Source organism: Chelmon rostratus, chromosome 17 (assembly GCF_017976325.1).
Source record: "Chelmon rostratus isolate fCheRos1 chromosome 17, fCheRos1.pri, whole genome shotgun sequence".
Lineage (NCBI taxonomy): Eukaryota > Metazoa > Chordata > Actinopteri > Chaetodontiformes > Chaetodontidae > Chelmon > Chelmon rostratus.
The window spans coordinates 23,758,265-23,776,708 of NC_055674.1; the positions used below are offsets into that span (position 1 = coordinate 23,758,265).

The 18,444-nt window shown below is 40.3% G+C and overlaps 1 protein-coding gene across 1 annotated transcript in view; it reads left to right on the top strand.

Moving 5' to 3' along the window:
* jupb (junction plakoglobin b) overlaps positions 1-18,089 on the top strand; it is a 123,849-nt gene extending 105,760 nt beyond the window's left edge. Inside the window, exons 14-17 of the mRNA XM_041956793.1 lie at positions 1,630-1,751; positions 6,374-6,416; positions 15,387-15,526; positions 17,965-18,089. Of these exons, the coding sequence (XP_041812727.1) occupies positions 1,630-1,751; positions 6,374-6,416; positions 15,387-15,523 (302 nt within the window). The 3' untranslated portion in view covers positions 15,524-15,526; positions 17,965-18,089. The remainder of the gene's footprint in view (positions 1-1,629; positions 1,752-6,373; positions 6,417-15,386; positions 15,527-17,964) is intronic.
* Positions 18,090-18,444: the final 355 nt, after the last annotated feature.

Below are 18,444 nucleotides of genomic sequence, written 5' to 3' on the forward strand. Positions count from 1 at the left end.
GAACAAATCACAGTGCTGAAGGTTTAATGTGGTAGCGTAATTGTGCAAAAATATCAAACAGGCCATCGACATAAAGGTCACCCAGGCAGGGTAGGCCTTAGCCAGGCGGAAAATCATGAATCGGTCTTGTTTGGTTGAAAGAATTGATTGTTTCAAATAGGTGTAGCTAGGGACAGAAAAGTCTAGCGTAAATGTTGTTTAATTTGTTGGCAGTTTTTCAAAGTGGTAGTAACTATTTGGTTGGAGGAGTGATGTCTAGGTTTGAATAGAAAGCAGCTGCTCACCCTTTAAAGGACAAGGAATGGCAAGAGTTAGCTTTTTGACAGAAATATGATGGAACATTTGGTAGATTTAGCCCCCCTGTGACCAGCAGAGATTGACAGAAATTGACAAAAATTTGCTGAATGGAACTTACTGGATCAGAAACATAAAGGACCAGGTCATCTACATACACTTATACCCAATTCCACCTCTTTTAATACCTGAAGACAACTTATTAGCTTATTAGCTGGCAATTCATAGGGGTTCATTAACAATGGTGAAAAAAGGGGGGAAATCAGGCATCCTCATGTCCTGCATGAGAGGGGAAAGAACTGCGATCACTGATTGTTGGTACATACACAGGCCTGTGGGGAAGCAGACAGTAGGCATATCCAGGATATATTTCTCTCCAAACCCAAATTGCTTTAATGTAAAGATGATGTTAAGAAGTCTCCTTATGGTTGTGAGGAAATATATGAGGCATTTGACTTTAATGTTCATTGAAGCTTTCAATCTACAGGAGATTTTCTTCAAATTAATACGTGGAACAAGAGAAGCGTCATACTGTCTATCATGAAAAGCAGCATTTAGTTGAGACTTGCATACTCTAAATGCTACACTAAATGCACTTAGTCCTCCTTATTGACAGACATTTTCTAAAAGCTACACTGTTCAGCTGTCTTGGGATATAAGTTGGCCTTTTTTTTTAAATGAAACTATGTACTTTTTACTCTTTTTTTGAAGATTAGGGCTCAGTGCCACAGAGAGGGTAAAGAAGTCATGAAGTATTGAGTTACAAACTAATACATTGCTTTTAGACTTTTCATAGGATTAGTTGAAAATAAAAAAACATATAGTATAACAACAAATAACTCCATAAAAGCTTACGTATCTCCATTAGCTTTAGGTATCAAATCAGAAATGACTTGTTTTTATATCTTTATAAGTGAATGATTGCACTATGATGACAAGAGGCAAGGTTTGCCTGAGAAGTGAAGTCCAATGCTGTAGTTACATGTTGGTTTGTTGAGATTCATGGCTAATTTTTATTCTGTTCAAATATGATTGTGAATTGGATTATAATTTGATGCAGAAAACTGCAGTGGCTGTCTCAAATGGCTGACATTGTCCCACTTTGATCATTTTTTGCAAAAAAAAAAAAAAAAGTGGAAATTTGAGAAAAGTCCTCATAAATATTATGATAGTTGGCTAAATAAAATATGAATGTGGATTCTTGGACAAACAAACTATTCATGTTGTGGGTGAAATGACATTTCGCCCTTTGAGTGCTTCAAAGAGGGCAAATGAGTTGCTTGCTTTTTCCTTTAAGTTTGTTTGTAAATGACTAATGTTGTTGTCTACCTGCAGCCACCTACGCTGCAGCAGTTCTATTCCGAATTTCGGAGGACAAAAGTTCAGACTACAGGAAGAGAGTGTCAGTGGAGCTCACACACTCACTCTTCAAACACGACCCCGCTGCCTGGGAAATGGTAAGAACCCTGTGTGTGCATGCAGAGATGTTTTTGTGACACAAAAGTTCAACACCACATGAAGAGCACATGTGTTAGTCAGCACAGATCACAATTAAATATGTTTTAATAATTCTACACCAAAAGTGTCCTCTAAACAATCGGGAGTCTGACCAGGGTGCTCTATTTTGATTTTTTTCAGTGGTTGGCTTGAAAAATGGGCTAGGGTCTCAGGCCCATCCGTGATGATATGGGCGTGCATTAGTGCACATGGCATGGGTAGCCTGCTCTAATGCTTAACGATATTTACAGGTTTACAGCGACATATCCTGCCAAGTAGGTGATGACTTTTTCAGGGAAGTGCTTGCTTCTTTCAGTGAGACAATGCCAAACCACATTCTGCACATATCACAACAGCTGCGTAGTGAAAGAGTCCGGGTGCTAAACTGGCCTGCCTGCAGTTTCGATTTGTCACCCATTGGAAATGTTTGGCAAGTTAAGAAATATAAAATACTACAGAGGAGACCACGAACTGTTGAGCTTCTGAAATTCTATATCAAGCAAGGACAGGAAAACATTCCACTTTCAAAATGAGAAATTGGCCTCTTTAGTTCCCAAATGCTTACATAGTGGTGTTAAAGGAAGAGGTGATAGTGTTACACATGATCCTGTCCTGACCTTTTTGAAACTTGTTGCTGGCAATATTTTCTAAATGAGGATATAATTTTCAGAAAACAATGACATTTATCCATTTCAACATTTGATATGTTTTCTTCGTCAATTGAATATGCGGATTCAATGTTTTGCAAATCATCACATTCAGTTTCCATTTAGATTTCACACAACATCCCAACTTTTTTGTAAATGGGTCGTAATATCCTTGCTTTTTTTCTGTCAAAAGTTTTGGAAAGTGGATCCTGGATACGTAAATCACACAGACTCAAACTCATGAAAGAAACGGAAGGCTACCACCACATTTTTTATCACTCTTAGTAGTGTGCAAATGTGAGTACCAAACAGTACATGTCCTGTTGCTGTGTCTGACTGGAAACCTGTGATCAAGACAGATAAAAGATGGCAAAATCTGTTAGCTGCACAGAGTGTGCGACTGAGTGACTTGCACAGCTTGAAAAGAAGATTTAAACGCTTCAGTTAAGTAAGAATGAGCAATTCATTGACTCTGTATCAGCTTCTGTACAAGATGCTGAAAATGGACAGACTTTAACACATGGGATCAACTGTGGCATATCCTGGCACCAATCACACCACGAGCAATAAGGCTGGTCAAAATCCAAAGTTTGCTAATGGAGAAACTGAGCGACTGTCAGTCACAGCATGTATCAGTCCCCGTTCAAACCTTGGGGAAAGGAACTCAATCTTTCAGCAGACCCTTTGCCCTGAATAAATGGCTGACAGTGGCATACCTCACCCATGGCTTTTTGGACTATTTCTACATCTTTTGGAACTGTAAAGACCGCATAAAGCCTGATGGGATACATCCTAACATCACTGGTTGCAGGCTGGTCGGTGCTACCCAGCGTCATGTTATACTAATACAAAAGATAAGAATAGCAAAGGATACACATTCTCCTGATGTTTAAGCTTCTTGGCTCTTTGCTTGCTCACCATAAAACTTGCCTGCATAACACTGTCTCTGTCAGAATGCGGTCACATGACAGCTGCTTGTTGGGCATCCAAACTCTTCAAGCTTTATCCAAGCACATTTGTCCTTGCATCTCATCCAGTTTAGCATTTTTCAAGCTGTAATGACTGTAATGAGAAAGTAAGAAATGATGTCCTCCTCCCTGTATACAAAGCCTTCAATGGGCTAGAACCAAGTTACATTGCTAAGTCCCTTGCTCACAATTTGCCTTCAAGAACACTGCAATCATCTGCTGCTTGTTTATTGGAGGTTCCCAGCAACTGCCAAAACAAATCGAGGATGCAGCCTTTGTCAATTATGCCCCAAAGCTGTGGCACACATTACCTGTATCTTTTCACTTTAGTCTTCAACCATCTATGACTTACCTGTACTCTATTATTGTTATTATTAGTCAGTGGATTTTATTTTCTATTTTATGTATGTATTTATGTCTTATTTCTATTGTCATCCTTATTGTCTTATTAGTACTGTTATTATCAAGTGGGTTGTATTCTCCATCTTTTTATATATCAATTTTGTATCCCTGGAGGCATAAAAACCATGATGTAATGTCTACCACTGTGTTGCATCACATTTTCTTTTAACAACACTCAGTAAGCATTTTGGGAACTGAGGACACTAATTGATAAAACTAATTCTTTGCTTTGCTTGGTTGATATCACATCAGTTGGTCAACAGTCCAGGGTCTTGTTGGTCTTCTTGAGTTCTACTTTATAATGTGCCACACATTTTCAATGCAAGATAGGTCTGGACAGCAGACAGATGTGTTACAACAGTGTGGCTTTGCATTGTCTTTCAATTACTAGGATTACTTGTTTTGCTGTTGTTCAACAATGACCCAGGGACAACAACCAGTGGCCAGGAACCCAAACAGCAAGCTGGTGAGAAGGAAACAGGACTGAAGGCCAGCGACTGGATAGCAGGACTAGAGACCAGCAATGGGACATCAGGATAGGAGGCCAGCACGGGGGCAGCACTAACAGGAGACCGCTGCAGCTCTGGGTCAGTGGATTGCTGTGGCTCAGAAACTGGAGGAAATTGCATTTCTGGCTCAGTGGATTGCTGCAACTCTAGCTCAGGAGATGACTGCAACCCTGGCTCAGAGGATCGCTGCTGCACGGGCGTGAGTGTCGGCCTGACCACCAATGAAACACCTGGGGAAGGTGTCATTCGCTCTGCCAACAGGGGATCAGGCGCAGACTTGGTGGTCATCAACCCAGGAACTGGAGAGGCACAGACTGGCATGCTGGGCAGCAGAGGACAGAAGCCATAGAAAAAGTGCGATGCAGCAAACAAAATCCAAACCAAGGAAGGAATCCATAAAATTAGAAAATAAACAAGTCCGGGGAGAAAAAGGCAAAACGAGATAGGAACCACGGGAGTCCAATACAAGAAAAGTTGAAGGAAACTAAATCTATATCCAAAATCACAGAATCTCAGAGGAAAAACTCATGCTGACAGGAACGCTTGACAACAAAAGGAACAAAGACAAACTGACAAAGACTGAGGGGAAAACACAGACTTAAATACATCAGGAAGGACAACTAATGAGGCACAATGAGATGCAAAGAGGCATCTGGGAAGATGTCTGCTTGCAAAGATGTATGTTTAATCTTCAGGACATGAATTGAAACACTGTTGAACACCCACTTTAAAAATGCTGTAGGTACAACTGATGTGGGGCAGTGTAGAAAGCATCCTCTGTGGATCTGCTGGTGTGCAAAATGGCTTTAGGGTCCAGGCTGGCTGAGATGTTGTTTTTGATGTGCTGTAGAACCAGTGTCTCAAAGCACTTCATGAGAATTGGGGTGAGTGGACCATTGTGGTAGTCATTTACACTAAAGCATAAATCTTTAAAGGTGCAGGGATGATGGTGGCTGTCTCGAAGCAGCTGGGACTCTCCTGTGACAGTGGTTTGTTAATAATGTCTGTATTAACATCAACTAGCTGATGTTCTTCGTACAAAGCCAGGGGTGTTGTCAAGCCCAGCAGCTTTACTCGTTTTCATTCTCAGCAGGATTCTTCTCACATCCACTATCAAAATGTGTTTAAATTGTTTGGCCTCCATGACACTCCTGCTTTTGTAGCCCGTGATGGTCTGGATCCCTTGCCACATTTCCTTGCTGTTGTTGGTGGTCTCTCTCTAGTGTCTCCTGATGTTCCTGCTGTGCCTCTTTTATGCTGGCAGTGTTGTATGTTCATGTAACCTGCATGAAAGGCAGCTTTTTTGGCTCTGGGTCAGGCCCTCACCCCTCTATTCATCCACGTTTTCTGGTCGGGGAATGATTTTATTGTCTTTGTGATCGCCACATCATGAAGTCATTTGCTGTTGTATGATGTCACTGATAATGTATATTCAGTAATAAAGTCTAAAAATTAACAAATAAGAACAAAAATTTAAGCATAGTTTGAGGGAGCTACTGGCCGCTGCACACACCAGAGTCACATGACAACTATCTTAACAATATGACAGACTGTTCACACACACACACGCAAACGCACCCATGCACACACACACTCGCACACACACTCCTCGACATATTGCCTCACCCATCTGTTATGCATACTTTCTTATGCTTACTAAAAATGTTCCCTCATACTGTACAGATTGTACAGACCAGTGTTGTGAGAGATATGAATGCTAATAGCTATGTTAACACAACAGGCCTCCCACCTGTCCGACGCAAAATCAAGAACTAAATCATATAATGATGTTACACTGATGATGCCAAAACAAAACATGCATAGTAATCCAAATAATTGAACAAATTGTATTTGATTTTGGTGATCAAGCTAATTTTAATAATCTGAAGAAAATATGTACAGTTCCCATATTATAACCACGTAGAGCAGTGCATTGCTGGCTACTGGATCACACAGATGTTATGCAGCAAACATCTGTGACAAAAACTATGTTGTCATAACTGTGTACAAAATGATTGCATATTTTGTTCATCTCTGTCTGTCTGTTTCTCTGCAGGCCCATACTGCAGTTCCTTTGGAGCCTACATACCTAGCTGATGGTGAGTATTAGGATCTTACACACTCAAACAGAACACACGACTGGTGTGGTGACCTCTCATTGATGGTCATGTAACACACAAGTTCAACACAACAGTGATATTTCTTCAGCAGTTAATGAAGACTTGCGGGTTATAACATCTAGTTATTATATGTATTTTCATAGTTTTGACAGAAATTTATGTTATATAGTACTCATCAAAGTGAAGATCTGAGAATACAGAAACGTCCTTGAAACTCCTGTCCACATGGGTAGAGAAACATAATCCATATTATCTAAACTTTTGCATGGGGATAAAACTGAAAGGGAAAACAACCAAATTGTACTCTTGGTCTCATTGAACTACAAAAACACACAGCCCACTTGTGGTCTTAAGCCCCATTCTGACCTCATTTTAACCGATGTGAACTGACAAAATCTGGTCTGTAATAGATATTCAGCAGCACAAAGCCAAACGGGAAAGCTAAAAGTCTCCCATGGTGGTGAGAGCTGACTCAAAAATCATACTCCTTCTTGGAGTTTTAGCTCAGTCAACTCTTAACACGCAAACATGAAAAAGACATTGATAATAATCAGTGTGACTCCTCTTGAGGATAGCATTATCTTTGATGTCCATGAATAGAAATAAGAGAAAAAGGATGCTTCACAACAAAAAAATGTACGATTCATTACATTTTTACTTTTATCAAATAAGTATCCATGATAATTGTCTGTACGTCTGTGCAGGAACTGCTAATATCTAATTCAGAGTACTTCCACATGTTAGGCTAAAATTTAGCTCAGAAGAGAATACCAGTACCCACCTGTAGCTGATATCACAATATCACATTCAGTGAGCTTTTTGAGATCTTATTCTGCTGATGGTTTTATTCTTTTCTGTCATCTTGTTGGTTCCCAAATGGGCCTATATGTTGGTGTTAGCATGAGTCCGTCTATTAGATTAGCAAAAACCTTTTTTAATCCTCCATTTTTGCACAAGAGCCAAATTTTGCAATGAACTAATTAGAAAAATAAACTAAGTAGTATCACAAGTATGCTCTTCCTATGGAAAAATCTCTGAGATCTACTTAAAGGAAGTCATATGTTGCTCCGGATGGGATTTCAATTACGTGAGGATCAGCAAGTTTGCTGAAAAGCTGTAGGGAATTGCAGCCTTATTACTGGAGTGGGATTGACAAAATTAGACACATATGTGCTTGAAACAGGATGAAGATCACTAACCAGCGCAGGTGATGTTAAATTCCCCCCACCTCCCCTAGAGGAAACATAAATCCAGTCCTAATGGAGCTTTAGAGTGGTGTAACAGAGTGATGTCTCTTCTTCCTCACAAATTATATTCTGTTTGGGCACTGGGTTCTAGACTTCACAATAACAAAACATGTTTTATTCTTTGAAACTAACTTTAATTATCTCCATCTGATGTAATCTGCCCCTTGTACTGTTAATCATTTTAACCAGTGACAGACACAGCCAGGGCCAGCTAAAAATGAGAAGCCTGCTAACGTTAGCAAATTGTATCTCTCCAGAGAGGAGAGATAAGACATTCGATAAAAAATGAATTATCTTTGGAATACTCGGCTACCTGCCGCAACTGCTGTCCTCCATCCATCTAGACTCTGAACACACACACTATTTTTGGTCCCCTTTATGTTCTCCATCACCCACAAGACCCCCTGCATCTTCTTTTCTCACACATTCCCACCTATACCAAAGTTTGCTTGAAACTTCACAATAGGTGGAGAGAACCCTTAAATAAAACATGCAGGCTCATTAGACAGATGGCTGAGGGGTAAAGTGAGTTGTCACCACAGCAGCAGACACTGAAAACACAACAAACAAAATAACACTATGCCAAAATAAAGCTGGACATCAACAGGCACAGCAATCACCCAGTCTGTGCACATACTGAGCAATCATATTAATTTTCCCGTCACATACCTTTTCAACAGCAGGACAAGAACTGTGTACATGAGCACACACACACACACACACACACACGCACACACACACACACACACACACATCATGAGGCACTCAGGCTGGTAGGCTCCCTGCTGTTAACAGAATAGACATGGGCAATGAAGTTGCTACAACCTGTGTGTATGTGTGTGTGTGTGTGTGATTTCATGTGGATAAATGTGTGAAAGGTGTTATGGAATAAAAGTGGGAGGGATGATGGAGGGCTGACAGAGAGAAAGAAAAAGAGGGAAATTAACATCAGGAAAACATGGTAATCCTGATATAACTGTGATGTAAGGACATACATACTATGTATAATAGCTACCCTTAATTCAACAATACTTTGAAAGTTCAAGTAATATATCCAATAGTTCCTGTATTTTAGCATTTTATTTTAAAATCTCTTTATGCATACATCTGTTTTTATTTGATATTGCCATTTCTCCCAATGAGGCCTTCATGTCATACACAGGCAGTGCTGTTGCCACTGTCCACTCTATGAACATGTGATGAACATTCAATTTCCATCATATTGCTATAAATCTTGATGCAACCTAATGAGATTTTGTAGACTCCTTAAAAACAGTACTGATGCTATAATCACAGATTTGAGGAATTGAACTGTGAAAGTTGTAGCATGTCGAAAAAGTGACATTTGTGTCAATATTGTCATAAATCTGCAGTATTATAGGTGCCCTGAGCTGATCCCCAAATTGAGTACAGAGACCGATCCAGGCATACTTTTATGGGTTTTAAAATCAGATATTTTCTTCTCTATAATCTGCTACTTTTGTCCACTACAGTCAGCTAATGATAGCGTGGCACTCCATTACCACAGTAGTTGCTATGCAATTGCAGACAAAAGGAAAATTAAACTGGGAGCACTGGGTTCAGACATGCAAAATATGTGGATTTTCTTAGCTACGTTCAGTGTACAAAAAAAAAAAAAATCAGCTAGCAGCTATTTATTTTTAGTTGGTGCTGTCACTAATAATGGTTAGGTATATGAATGACTTGATAGTGGACAAGTGCCAGCCAGTGTTTAAAGATTGATTTGTTTTAAGTGACACAAGACATAACAGACAAGACAGCACGTATGGGTAGCTTGACAAGGTTGAATACAGCAGAGAAAAACACACATTGAGTGATAATAATAATAACAATAATAATAATAATAATAGCACTTCTCTCATGCCATAACACTTCCTTCTTAGCAGAGGTGCTAGAGCGATGCTCTCCCTCGGCAAGCCGTTACCAATCGTGTCCTGCAATGTGAGCACTACAGGTACATACAGGATAAGTTGACCATCACAAAAGGCACGTGAGTCGACATTACTTTCCAGTGGATGACGCCTGTGCACTCCAATTACATCTGTAGCCTTGACACAGAACCTTGCTCATCGGTCAGGACCTCATTGACTGCCACCATGGACACCTTTGGTCTCAGGTGGACACATTAAAGTAATTTGGTCATGCAGGCACCCATGTCCCAGATGGACACTTCGCCATCATCCAATGCCTCTTCCTGAGCCTACAGCTGCTGGCAGTAAAACAATCTCTTTTCTCAGTCACAGGTCTTTCCCTGCTGTAAAGCACTGTACAGCCGCTGTGTGGTCTGAAGTCTACACCTTAATGGCAGTGTGACACCACATGTGCATTTAGCACTCTGTTTTGAGAAGTCTGTTGTCAGTCAAGACCTGTTCTATGGCCTTCATCAACCTAATCCTCCTAGCCTTCACACATTAAAGCCATTGCCTTCTCAATTTCCTCAAGGCAATTGAGGTATGGGCCCTCTGTTTGCAGATTGCAGTTGTGCACTTTGTGAGAGCAACCCGCCAACTACACACACCATTCTTCTTGGGGGTGGACCTTATTGTCAGGCTTGGCAACCAGCTGGACAAAGTCAGCCAGGTTCTATGGTCCCAAGATAATGCTGAAAGTTATCCCGCCAGAGCACGTTTTCATTTCCCATACGAGTCAAGTTTCCAGTGATGTTGGTGTAACTGTACCCATGTGAACAGCAGGTGCCCCATCCACCTCGGTATCCTTAAGAGACAGAAGATACCTGGTTTGCAGGCATTCTACCAGTCCCTGCCTCACTTCTAGGACCTCAGCTTGACAATCAGCAGCACATCCCTGCTTGAGTTGAACAATCTTTCAACCTACTTACTAGTTCAGAATCTGGTGCATTCAGGTGATTGTGTGTAAAATGCTAGGGATACTGGTCGACAGTTCTGTCTTTGACTTTGAACTGACAGTGCCAGTCATAAGAGAGTTGCCCCCATCTTTAGCCATAGACCACAACCTGGACAATGTCCTCTTTGCCTTTCCAACCAAAATGATCACCATTGCCATCCACAAAACGTTACAGGATGACACAATCTGGCTCAAAGGCTTACTGCATTTGCAGTGACATGGTCGTATTTGCCCTTATGACTCAGGAGACCCGCCCTAGTATAGTGCCATAGTGATAGCTGCATGCTCCAGCTAACCCCAGTGGCATGCACCAATTCTTAACATCACTCCCCTTTCGTCTACTGTGAATTGACGTTCTCCTTTCATCAATAACACCTTGCATGTCTTTGAGACAGAAATTGTAAAAGAAGACAGAACATATGTGTGAGTAGTCAGAGATTTAATGTGAGATTCCAGCTGATTTGGTCTCCCTGGACCTGGTTGAGCAGATCCTTAAAACCGCCACTGTTGTAGTACAACCTTCACAGGTACGGCTGGTGTATTGTCTTGACAGTGCAATTCCGATTTATGTAGACTGTAAGCTCTTCGAAATAGGATTCATTCTTCATCTACCCATTGTAGAAGGCAGACTACAAACCAACTGAAGTCTGTATTGAATGTTGGTTTTAGGAAATCACAAATGCCTACCATGATGACCCTTAAATCTACCTCATCCCTAACTTAAACATGTGTACCCTATCAGCACCCACCAGTATGATCGCCCTGGGGCTCCCTCCAGATTATAGCAGCGATTATAGTACACATCATGTAAAAGTATGTTCAAAAGCTTCAGGCCAGACTGATTCCCTCCTGCTTGTGCAACCATGCTTTCAGCACCACTCCACTCACGTTATCATCAATGATCAAAAGCAGCAAGGGATTGTACTAGAGTTGATGCATTGCTTATCCATGATTTGAATTTTGTGTTTGATGTATGGTGTTTGATGTAGTCGTCTGCCCAGATGTTGCCTCAATGTCTACCAAGACACCAGAGCCTCTATGAAACCTATGAAGTCTATGAAATATATGGACTGTTTGAACCCCTTTTCCATTCCCAGGATCACATGGACTGCATAACCCTCAGGTTATCCACACCCACATGAACTGTTTGGCCTTTGGGGTGCTCTAAAGACTGTGGCCAGCAGCCCCTCTTCAGACCAAAGGGGCCTCACCACATGGATGAACAAAGACAGGCCTGCATGTAAAACCAAAAGACAACAAAGGCCCACAGGTAAAAACTAAAGCCTGATAAAGAAGTCAGGACAGAGAACAAAGGAATAGCACCAACATCTTGAAAATCTCACCTGAGTATAAGATTTGGCTTCAATCCAAATCCTGGTTTTCTATTGGACGAGGCCCACTGGAACTCAGGAGAATCCCCACAACACAGCCACGTCGTCATCAAGGATATAATAAATCATTTAAACATAAGTGCTTTAATTAACCTAAGCAGGCTTCTGTTCACCAAACACATTTGGATCCTCAAAAAGGTCAGCTGTTTGAATAGCCAACAATCTCACATTGGCTTCATAGGGAAAATTTGAATTTACTGTTACTTAAATTAAGTCAGCTCCTGCTTTCCTCTGATGCCTACAAGGACCAGCCTGTCGTTGAACAACCGACAAAGTGACCCAATGGCTCTGTTGCTATCTGATCTTGAAGAAATGCTAGACGCGTGGTAATTGCTCCCAAAAATAAATTCTTAATGTTACAGAAAGCCAGTGCAGTAATGTGCTCTCTTCTCTTAGTTCTGGTTAATAGCTGAGCTGCAGAGTTTTGAATGAACTGAGGTCTCTCTATGTTTTCTTTTGGGTGACCAGTGAACAGTGCATTACATTAATCGAGAGGGGGTGAATAAAGGCATGAATCAGTTTTTCAGCATCTTTTTGATTCATAAACAGTCATGCTTTGTTTCTAAGGTGGAAAACTGTTTTTGTCACTTGGTTGATGTTGGACATGAGGTTTCGATGTGAATGTAGGATTGCACCAATACTTGTAATTCATTGCAGAGAGTTATTTTCCCCATGTACAGTTGTGTGTCATCCACATAACTATGGAACATACATTTGTGGTCTCTTATGATGTTACCAAGTGGCAGCATGTATAGGGAGAATAGTAATACGCCAGGGCAGCTCCTTTTTGCAACACTGGATATTGTTTGGTTTTGGGGTTTGCTCATTCTGTTTCCTGTTTTATTTTGAAGGTTACTAGCCTTGTTTGTCACTTTTTGTTTTATTCCTTTCTTGGTGTGTTTCCTGTATGTTTTCTTTCTGAATTAGCCTCTTGAGGTCCATAATTTAAGGTCATTTAATTAAGTATTTTCCCACGTTCGGTTGGCAACTCATCTGGATTTGCTGCTCGCCAGTATTCTAGCCTAGTTCCTCATACGAGCCTGATTTGTTCTTTGTTTAGTTTTTTGTGTTTCACCTTTGTTCTTGGATTTGCCTTAGCCTGCTTCCTCAGTTTTTGTTGCCTGTTTCTTTTTGTGGATTGGAGGTTGGTATCAGCTTTACATTATTAATACTTGCTTTTGTTTTTTCAACCTGTCTGCTCAGAGCCGTGTATTTGGGTCTAAAGCCTTGCTTCCATGCACTGCTGCATATACAAGTATAACAAATATCATGTTTCTCAAAAAACTAATGGTTTCAAAGACTGAGATAAAACGTTCTCTTTTGGATGTATGTGTTCAACCAGCATAACACAGAGAAAGACCAACCAACCTAGATGATTGATGGTCAATCATAGCAACAGCTACACTTAGGTCTAAGAGGACAGGAATTTTATTTTTCATCAGAATTTAGTCTCAGGTCGCTGATTATTTTAAGAAGAATGTTATTCCTCCTGGAGTTAATTTGCACTGAAACTATCTTTTCGACTATTTTACAACAACCATGTACAACGTCAACAGGAAAAAAACAAAAAAGATTAGGCTAGGATTGGATTGACTATAAACTGAAATTGCTGTTTCCAAGATACTGCAGTTCTGCGTGTGTGTGTGTGGGTGTGTGTGTGTGCAGCAGGGGGAATGATATAGGTAAATAATTAGGTCAAAATGATTGAACAGTTAGAAAAATATGGTTTTGAAAATTTGAAACAACTAACAACAGCAAAAAACACATTAACATTATTGTTTTTTATTATTAAGATGGATGACAATAATGGGTGTTGGCCAAAAAAAACTTGATGGGGGCATCCCTAGTATTTACATGAATTCCACCCATCAGTCTTGGGTGCAAGTTGAAGTGCTTAGTCAGTGTCTAGACTGTACAATTGAAAAGCTTTTGTATGTACTATACAGCAAAATGCATTCATATTGTGTTGTGTCAATACAATACAGAAGAAATGTGATGAGATGTATTGCTGCTTTGTAATTCAAACCTACAGCTATTTAGATCAATCTTAAACTATCAAAGCTAATAAATAAATCAACTGCTGTAATGGAGGACACTGCAGGAAGAAATTCAAGGTAATTAGAGGAAGGGGAAAGAGAAAGAAGACAATGAAGGAATGGAGGAGAGAACTGAAAAATGACATGAACATGGAAGAAAAAGGGAGAAGAAGGAAGATGAAGTGAAGGAGAGATAATTCTTTGAACAAAGGAGAAGAAGGAGTGATGACAAAAACAGAAGACCGCTCAAACAGAGGAGAGCTCTCTGTCTCGCTACTCCCTGTCAATTTTCTCCCCTTCACTCAATTGTTCCTCTCTCATTTCCTCTGCAAATCCCTCCATCTCACCATCTTTAATTAATGTTTTAGTCTTCATCCCTAGTGTGTGTGTGTGTGTGCGCGCGCGTGCGTGTGTGTGTGCGCACGTGCGTGCGTGTGTGTGTGTGTGATTGACGAGGGCATTGGTCCTATTTAAAACCAGGATCTTCATGTGTCATTTTTTTTTCCAGATGCTTAATCCACCACAGTTGCCTACACACACTCACACACACAGCTGTCAGTGATTGTAATGGAGGTCAATTGAAGGTGCTGATTTCATAATGCAGTTGTCAGAGCCAAATCAACTAATTTATTCAGTATTTCAGTGTCTCTCAGTAAAACCTTCCCTATAGTCAACCTCCACACATTCATCTTTGGGGCTCGGCTTTTTACATTTTCAGTTGAACACCTTACACTGAAGCCAATAACCAGACATGTGTCCTGGAAAATATGGATAACCTCAGCAACTGTGGAAGGAAGACCACTGACCACTTTGTGGAACACAGCATAAAATCACACTTTGTGCCCTTGTCTAACCAAAGAATTGGTAACTACAACCTTGTAGTGAATGTCAGTGTCATCATAAATAATAGGGATGTGTTTGTCACAGGCAATGTGCTCCTGTTCTAATGTTCCTCTGAGTCTCCCATCTTCTAGTCATCCCAATCATTGCCCTGGCAACAGTTGACATGACTTCCAACTGCTTGGAGGTGTCAGTTTTAAGTTTCATTTTAACTCCACATCGTTACATTGTTTTTTGTCTGTATTTATTAAAAGATGATGATGTTTTTTAAAGAAATAGTTTGACCTATTATATAATACATATATTTGCTTCCTTTCAGAGAATGAAATGAAAATTATATCACTCTCATGTCTGCTTATTTTAGCATAACAACACCTCTCGACTCACTAATTAAAACACTGTATCTCTCATATTTCATCCACAACCCGTTAAATGATAAAACATGTAAAATATGCATGACACCGGTGTGTTCTGGGTGGTGTAAAGTGTATCTGTAAAAGATACTTGGTTGATCAGATCATGTTTCCTCTCTGATCCTCTGTGTCTCAGATTTAGATGGCTCTTACCCTCCCTATGGCTATGCTGATCTGCCCCTCGACACCCTGCCACTAGACCCAGACCTCCACGAGTCCTACATCCCTGACATGACCTACAACCCAAGACAGGCCTACCCTGAACCACTCTAACAGGTAAACACACACACACACACACACACACACACACACACAAAACACAGCATTGACGGTTGTAGTGTGGACAATTTTATAGAGCTTCCTGCCAAACTGACATTCCTTGGCTCAGTATCTCCTGTGAATCCTAATCATAATAATAGTAAAAATGAAAACAACATAGTACCTCAGTCTGCCTTTTAGCATGTGTAGACCATCAATTCCAAGAATTATCCACTGCCCCTCTCGCCATCAATAGATGGACCTTGACCACCTGTATGTATCAAATTTCAGACAATTAAAAAAACGTACTTACTGTACCAAGCAAATTATTTGTGTTATTTGCGCATTATATGTTGTTTTCTATCAAGCTACCCACCAATCTGTCCCAACCGTGTCCAGACTTAACAGCCTCACAATCATGCATAGATGATCAGTAACAGGACTTCTGCAGTAAGCTTGGAGTATGTCCACACTATGTTATTGATGCATAAGCATTAATTAATGCCTTTTTTCGCTTAATTTCAGACTTCATCCAGAATAAAAGAGAGTTTTTCTCCCCCCAAAATGGAGCTTTGTCAAAACAGATTGTATAAATGTTAAAATGGCAGCTTGGTGTTTCAGTCTGTTTTAGGTACTTTTCCGAAACAATGACATAAGCTGTCCAGTGAGGGTCGGGGGCTGTGTTGCAGTAAAGAGGACAACCTTTAGCCACCTCTAACTATCTGTGATGGTTCATTTGAAATGCCAGCATAGCTGAGGATTTCTGTTGATTTTGTCAGACAACATCATGATTATGAAATAATGATTTTTTTTCAAGCATTGCATCTTGGGAAGAATAATAGATAGCATTTATGGGTTGTAATTGAACTGCTGCTGTCATGTGGCAGAGTAACCAGCTGTGTGCCCAGTCACAAACGGGGGGTGTGAGGCAACAAAGTTAAGCTGTTATCTCTAACTTTTTGTGTGATCATGCATTTTAAAGACAGATATAACCAGTGATGCAGCACAACTGTTATTAGCTTGTATTTATGTTGCTTTCATAGGTGATGTTGTGACCTGCATGAAATGATTATTTGGTCAGCCGGGCTGTCTGTCCCACTTCTTACCAGATGTTTGCTTTAATGCAGTTTTATTGTTTGCCGACTGAAAGGAGAGTGAAGAGGAAGAGATGTCACTGGTTATTTATGTGTTTAACTGTGGACAGAGGTCTCAAAACAACTTCAAAACTTCAGTTTTTAAAATATGGATGACTTCATGTAGATGTGGTCTTGATGTCTAAAGCATCATGTAAACAAAACCCCGGTTTCTGTAGTCAAACTAGAGGATCAGATAAACCTGCCTCCCCTTGGAGACACTGATTTCTTGACCAGTATAATGATGCTCCCACTCTAGGATCAGAGGTGGCTGCAGCAGCAGGTCTTGGTTATCATGATCATATAATCGCAATAGCACTCAACAGGACTTAGGAAAGCAAATTTGCCAAACTGTCAATGTTCATTTGAACAAAAAAAGTGCTGACATACACATTAGAGGAAGATGCTGCTTGAGATGGGGGGTTTGTGGTTCCATCCTTGGTGCATGCTTGCTGGACTGCTGGGTGTTATCCTTTTGTATTTTATTGTAAATATCTGGCCTGAGTCAGCTCTGTCAGCCCTGACAGAGCGGTGTACAGTCCCAGACATTTACCCTCTGTATGACTCTCCTGTGATGTTCACATCTCTGATGTAACAACCGTGTGGCCTGGTGACCCACATGTGAGCTCAGTCACTCTCGATGTGTGAAGCACACTACAGAGGTTAAGTGTCTGGGATCCCTTCACCCCTTAGTCAGAACTGAAGACGCTTTTTGGACGAAAGGTCAAATGTTTTCAAGAAATCTACAGCAAGACTAGTTGCCTTTGACCTTGCACTTCAAGGCATCATATGACCTGGACGATTTGGAATATTCAGAGACATATGCTTTGCATTTAAAATGAAAGTATAAAAAACACATCTGACAACCCACCTGATAGCCAGATATGTTGCGCAGAATTCCTGGGTGGATGGATAAATCGTATTTCATCCAGCATGTAGCCCACAAAAACAAAAATTGTGATTTTTACACTTCTTTTTGGATACAGATTACACAAATGAGATACGTGCTACTTGGTGAGCTTTAGCAGTGTTGGTAGCTGTGTCGCCCTGTTTCCACTCTTCAGCTAGGCTAACCATATCCTGATGTCTCTATACTTCATACACAGACATGAGATTGATATTGATCTTCTAATTCCACTCTGGAAAAGAAAGTGAACAAACCCACCACCAGAAACATTAAACTGATCCTTTAAATATATATTTATATTTTCAGAGTGATTAGCTAATTGAGCGTTAATGTGGATTTCTTCTAATCTTTTTGAACTCAGTTTAGTCGATGATCAAACCTGAGGATATTTGCTGATTTGTTGTTTGTTGTTGCAGGAGAATAAAACAGAAATGCTGAAAGGAAACAAGAGAAGACCAAATCAGAGGAAGAAAGACTAGAGGAATAAATGGAGGAAGGAGACTGGACGGAGATTGGAGGTTTTAATCACAAAGTGAATGAGCCCTTTCCAAAGGATGGAAAAAAAAATCCCATTTGGCAATCAAGAACTATCAAAAGAGGATGCTTATTAAGAGATTTATTGTTGCTGTAAATGAAAAATGTAACTTTGTTATAATGTTTTACTGTGGGCTAAAAGCGGGGGGTTGTCTAAAGTTTTGAGGCATTGTTACACGGGTAACTTTTTGAAGCAATCAAGTTAGGCAAGAATGTCTTACATTAACAGTTTGGGGTGTGCAGGACAAACAGGAGGGCTTAACTAAACTCTGATTAGCTAGCTGATAATCCTGACCAAATGTCTTCGCATTTCATTTTTAAAGGAAGTTACAGAGAATTTTAAATTTGCTGAAATGTTACAA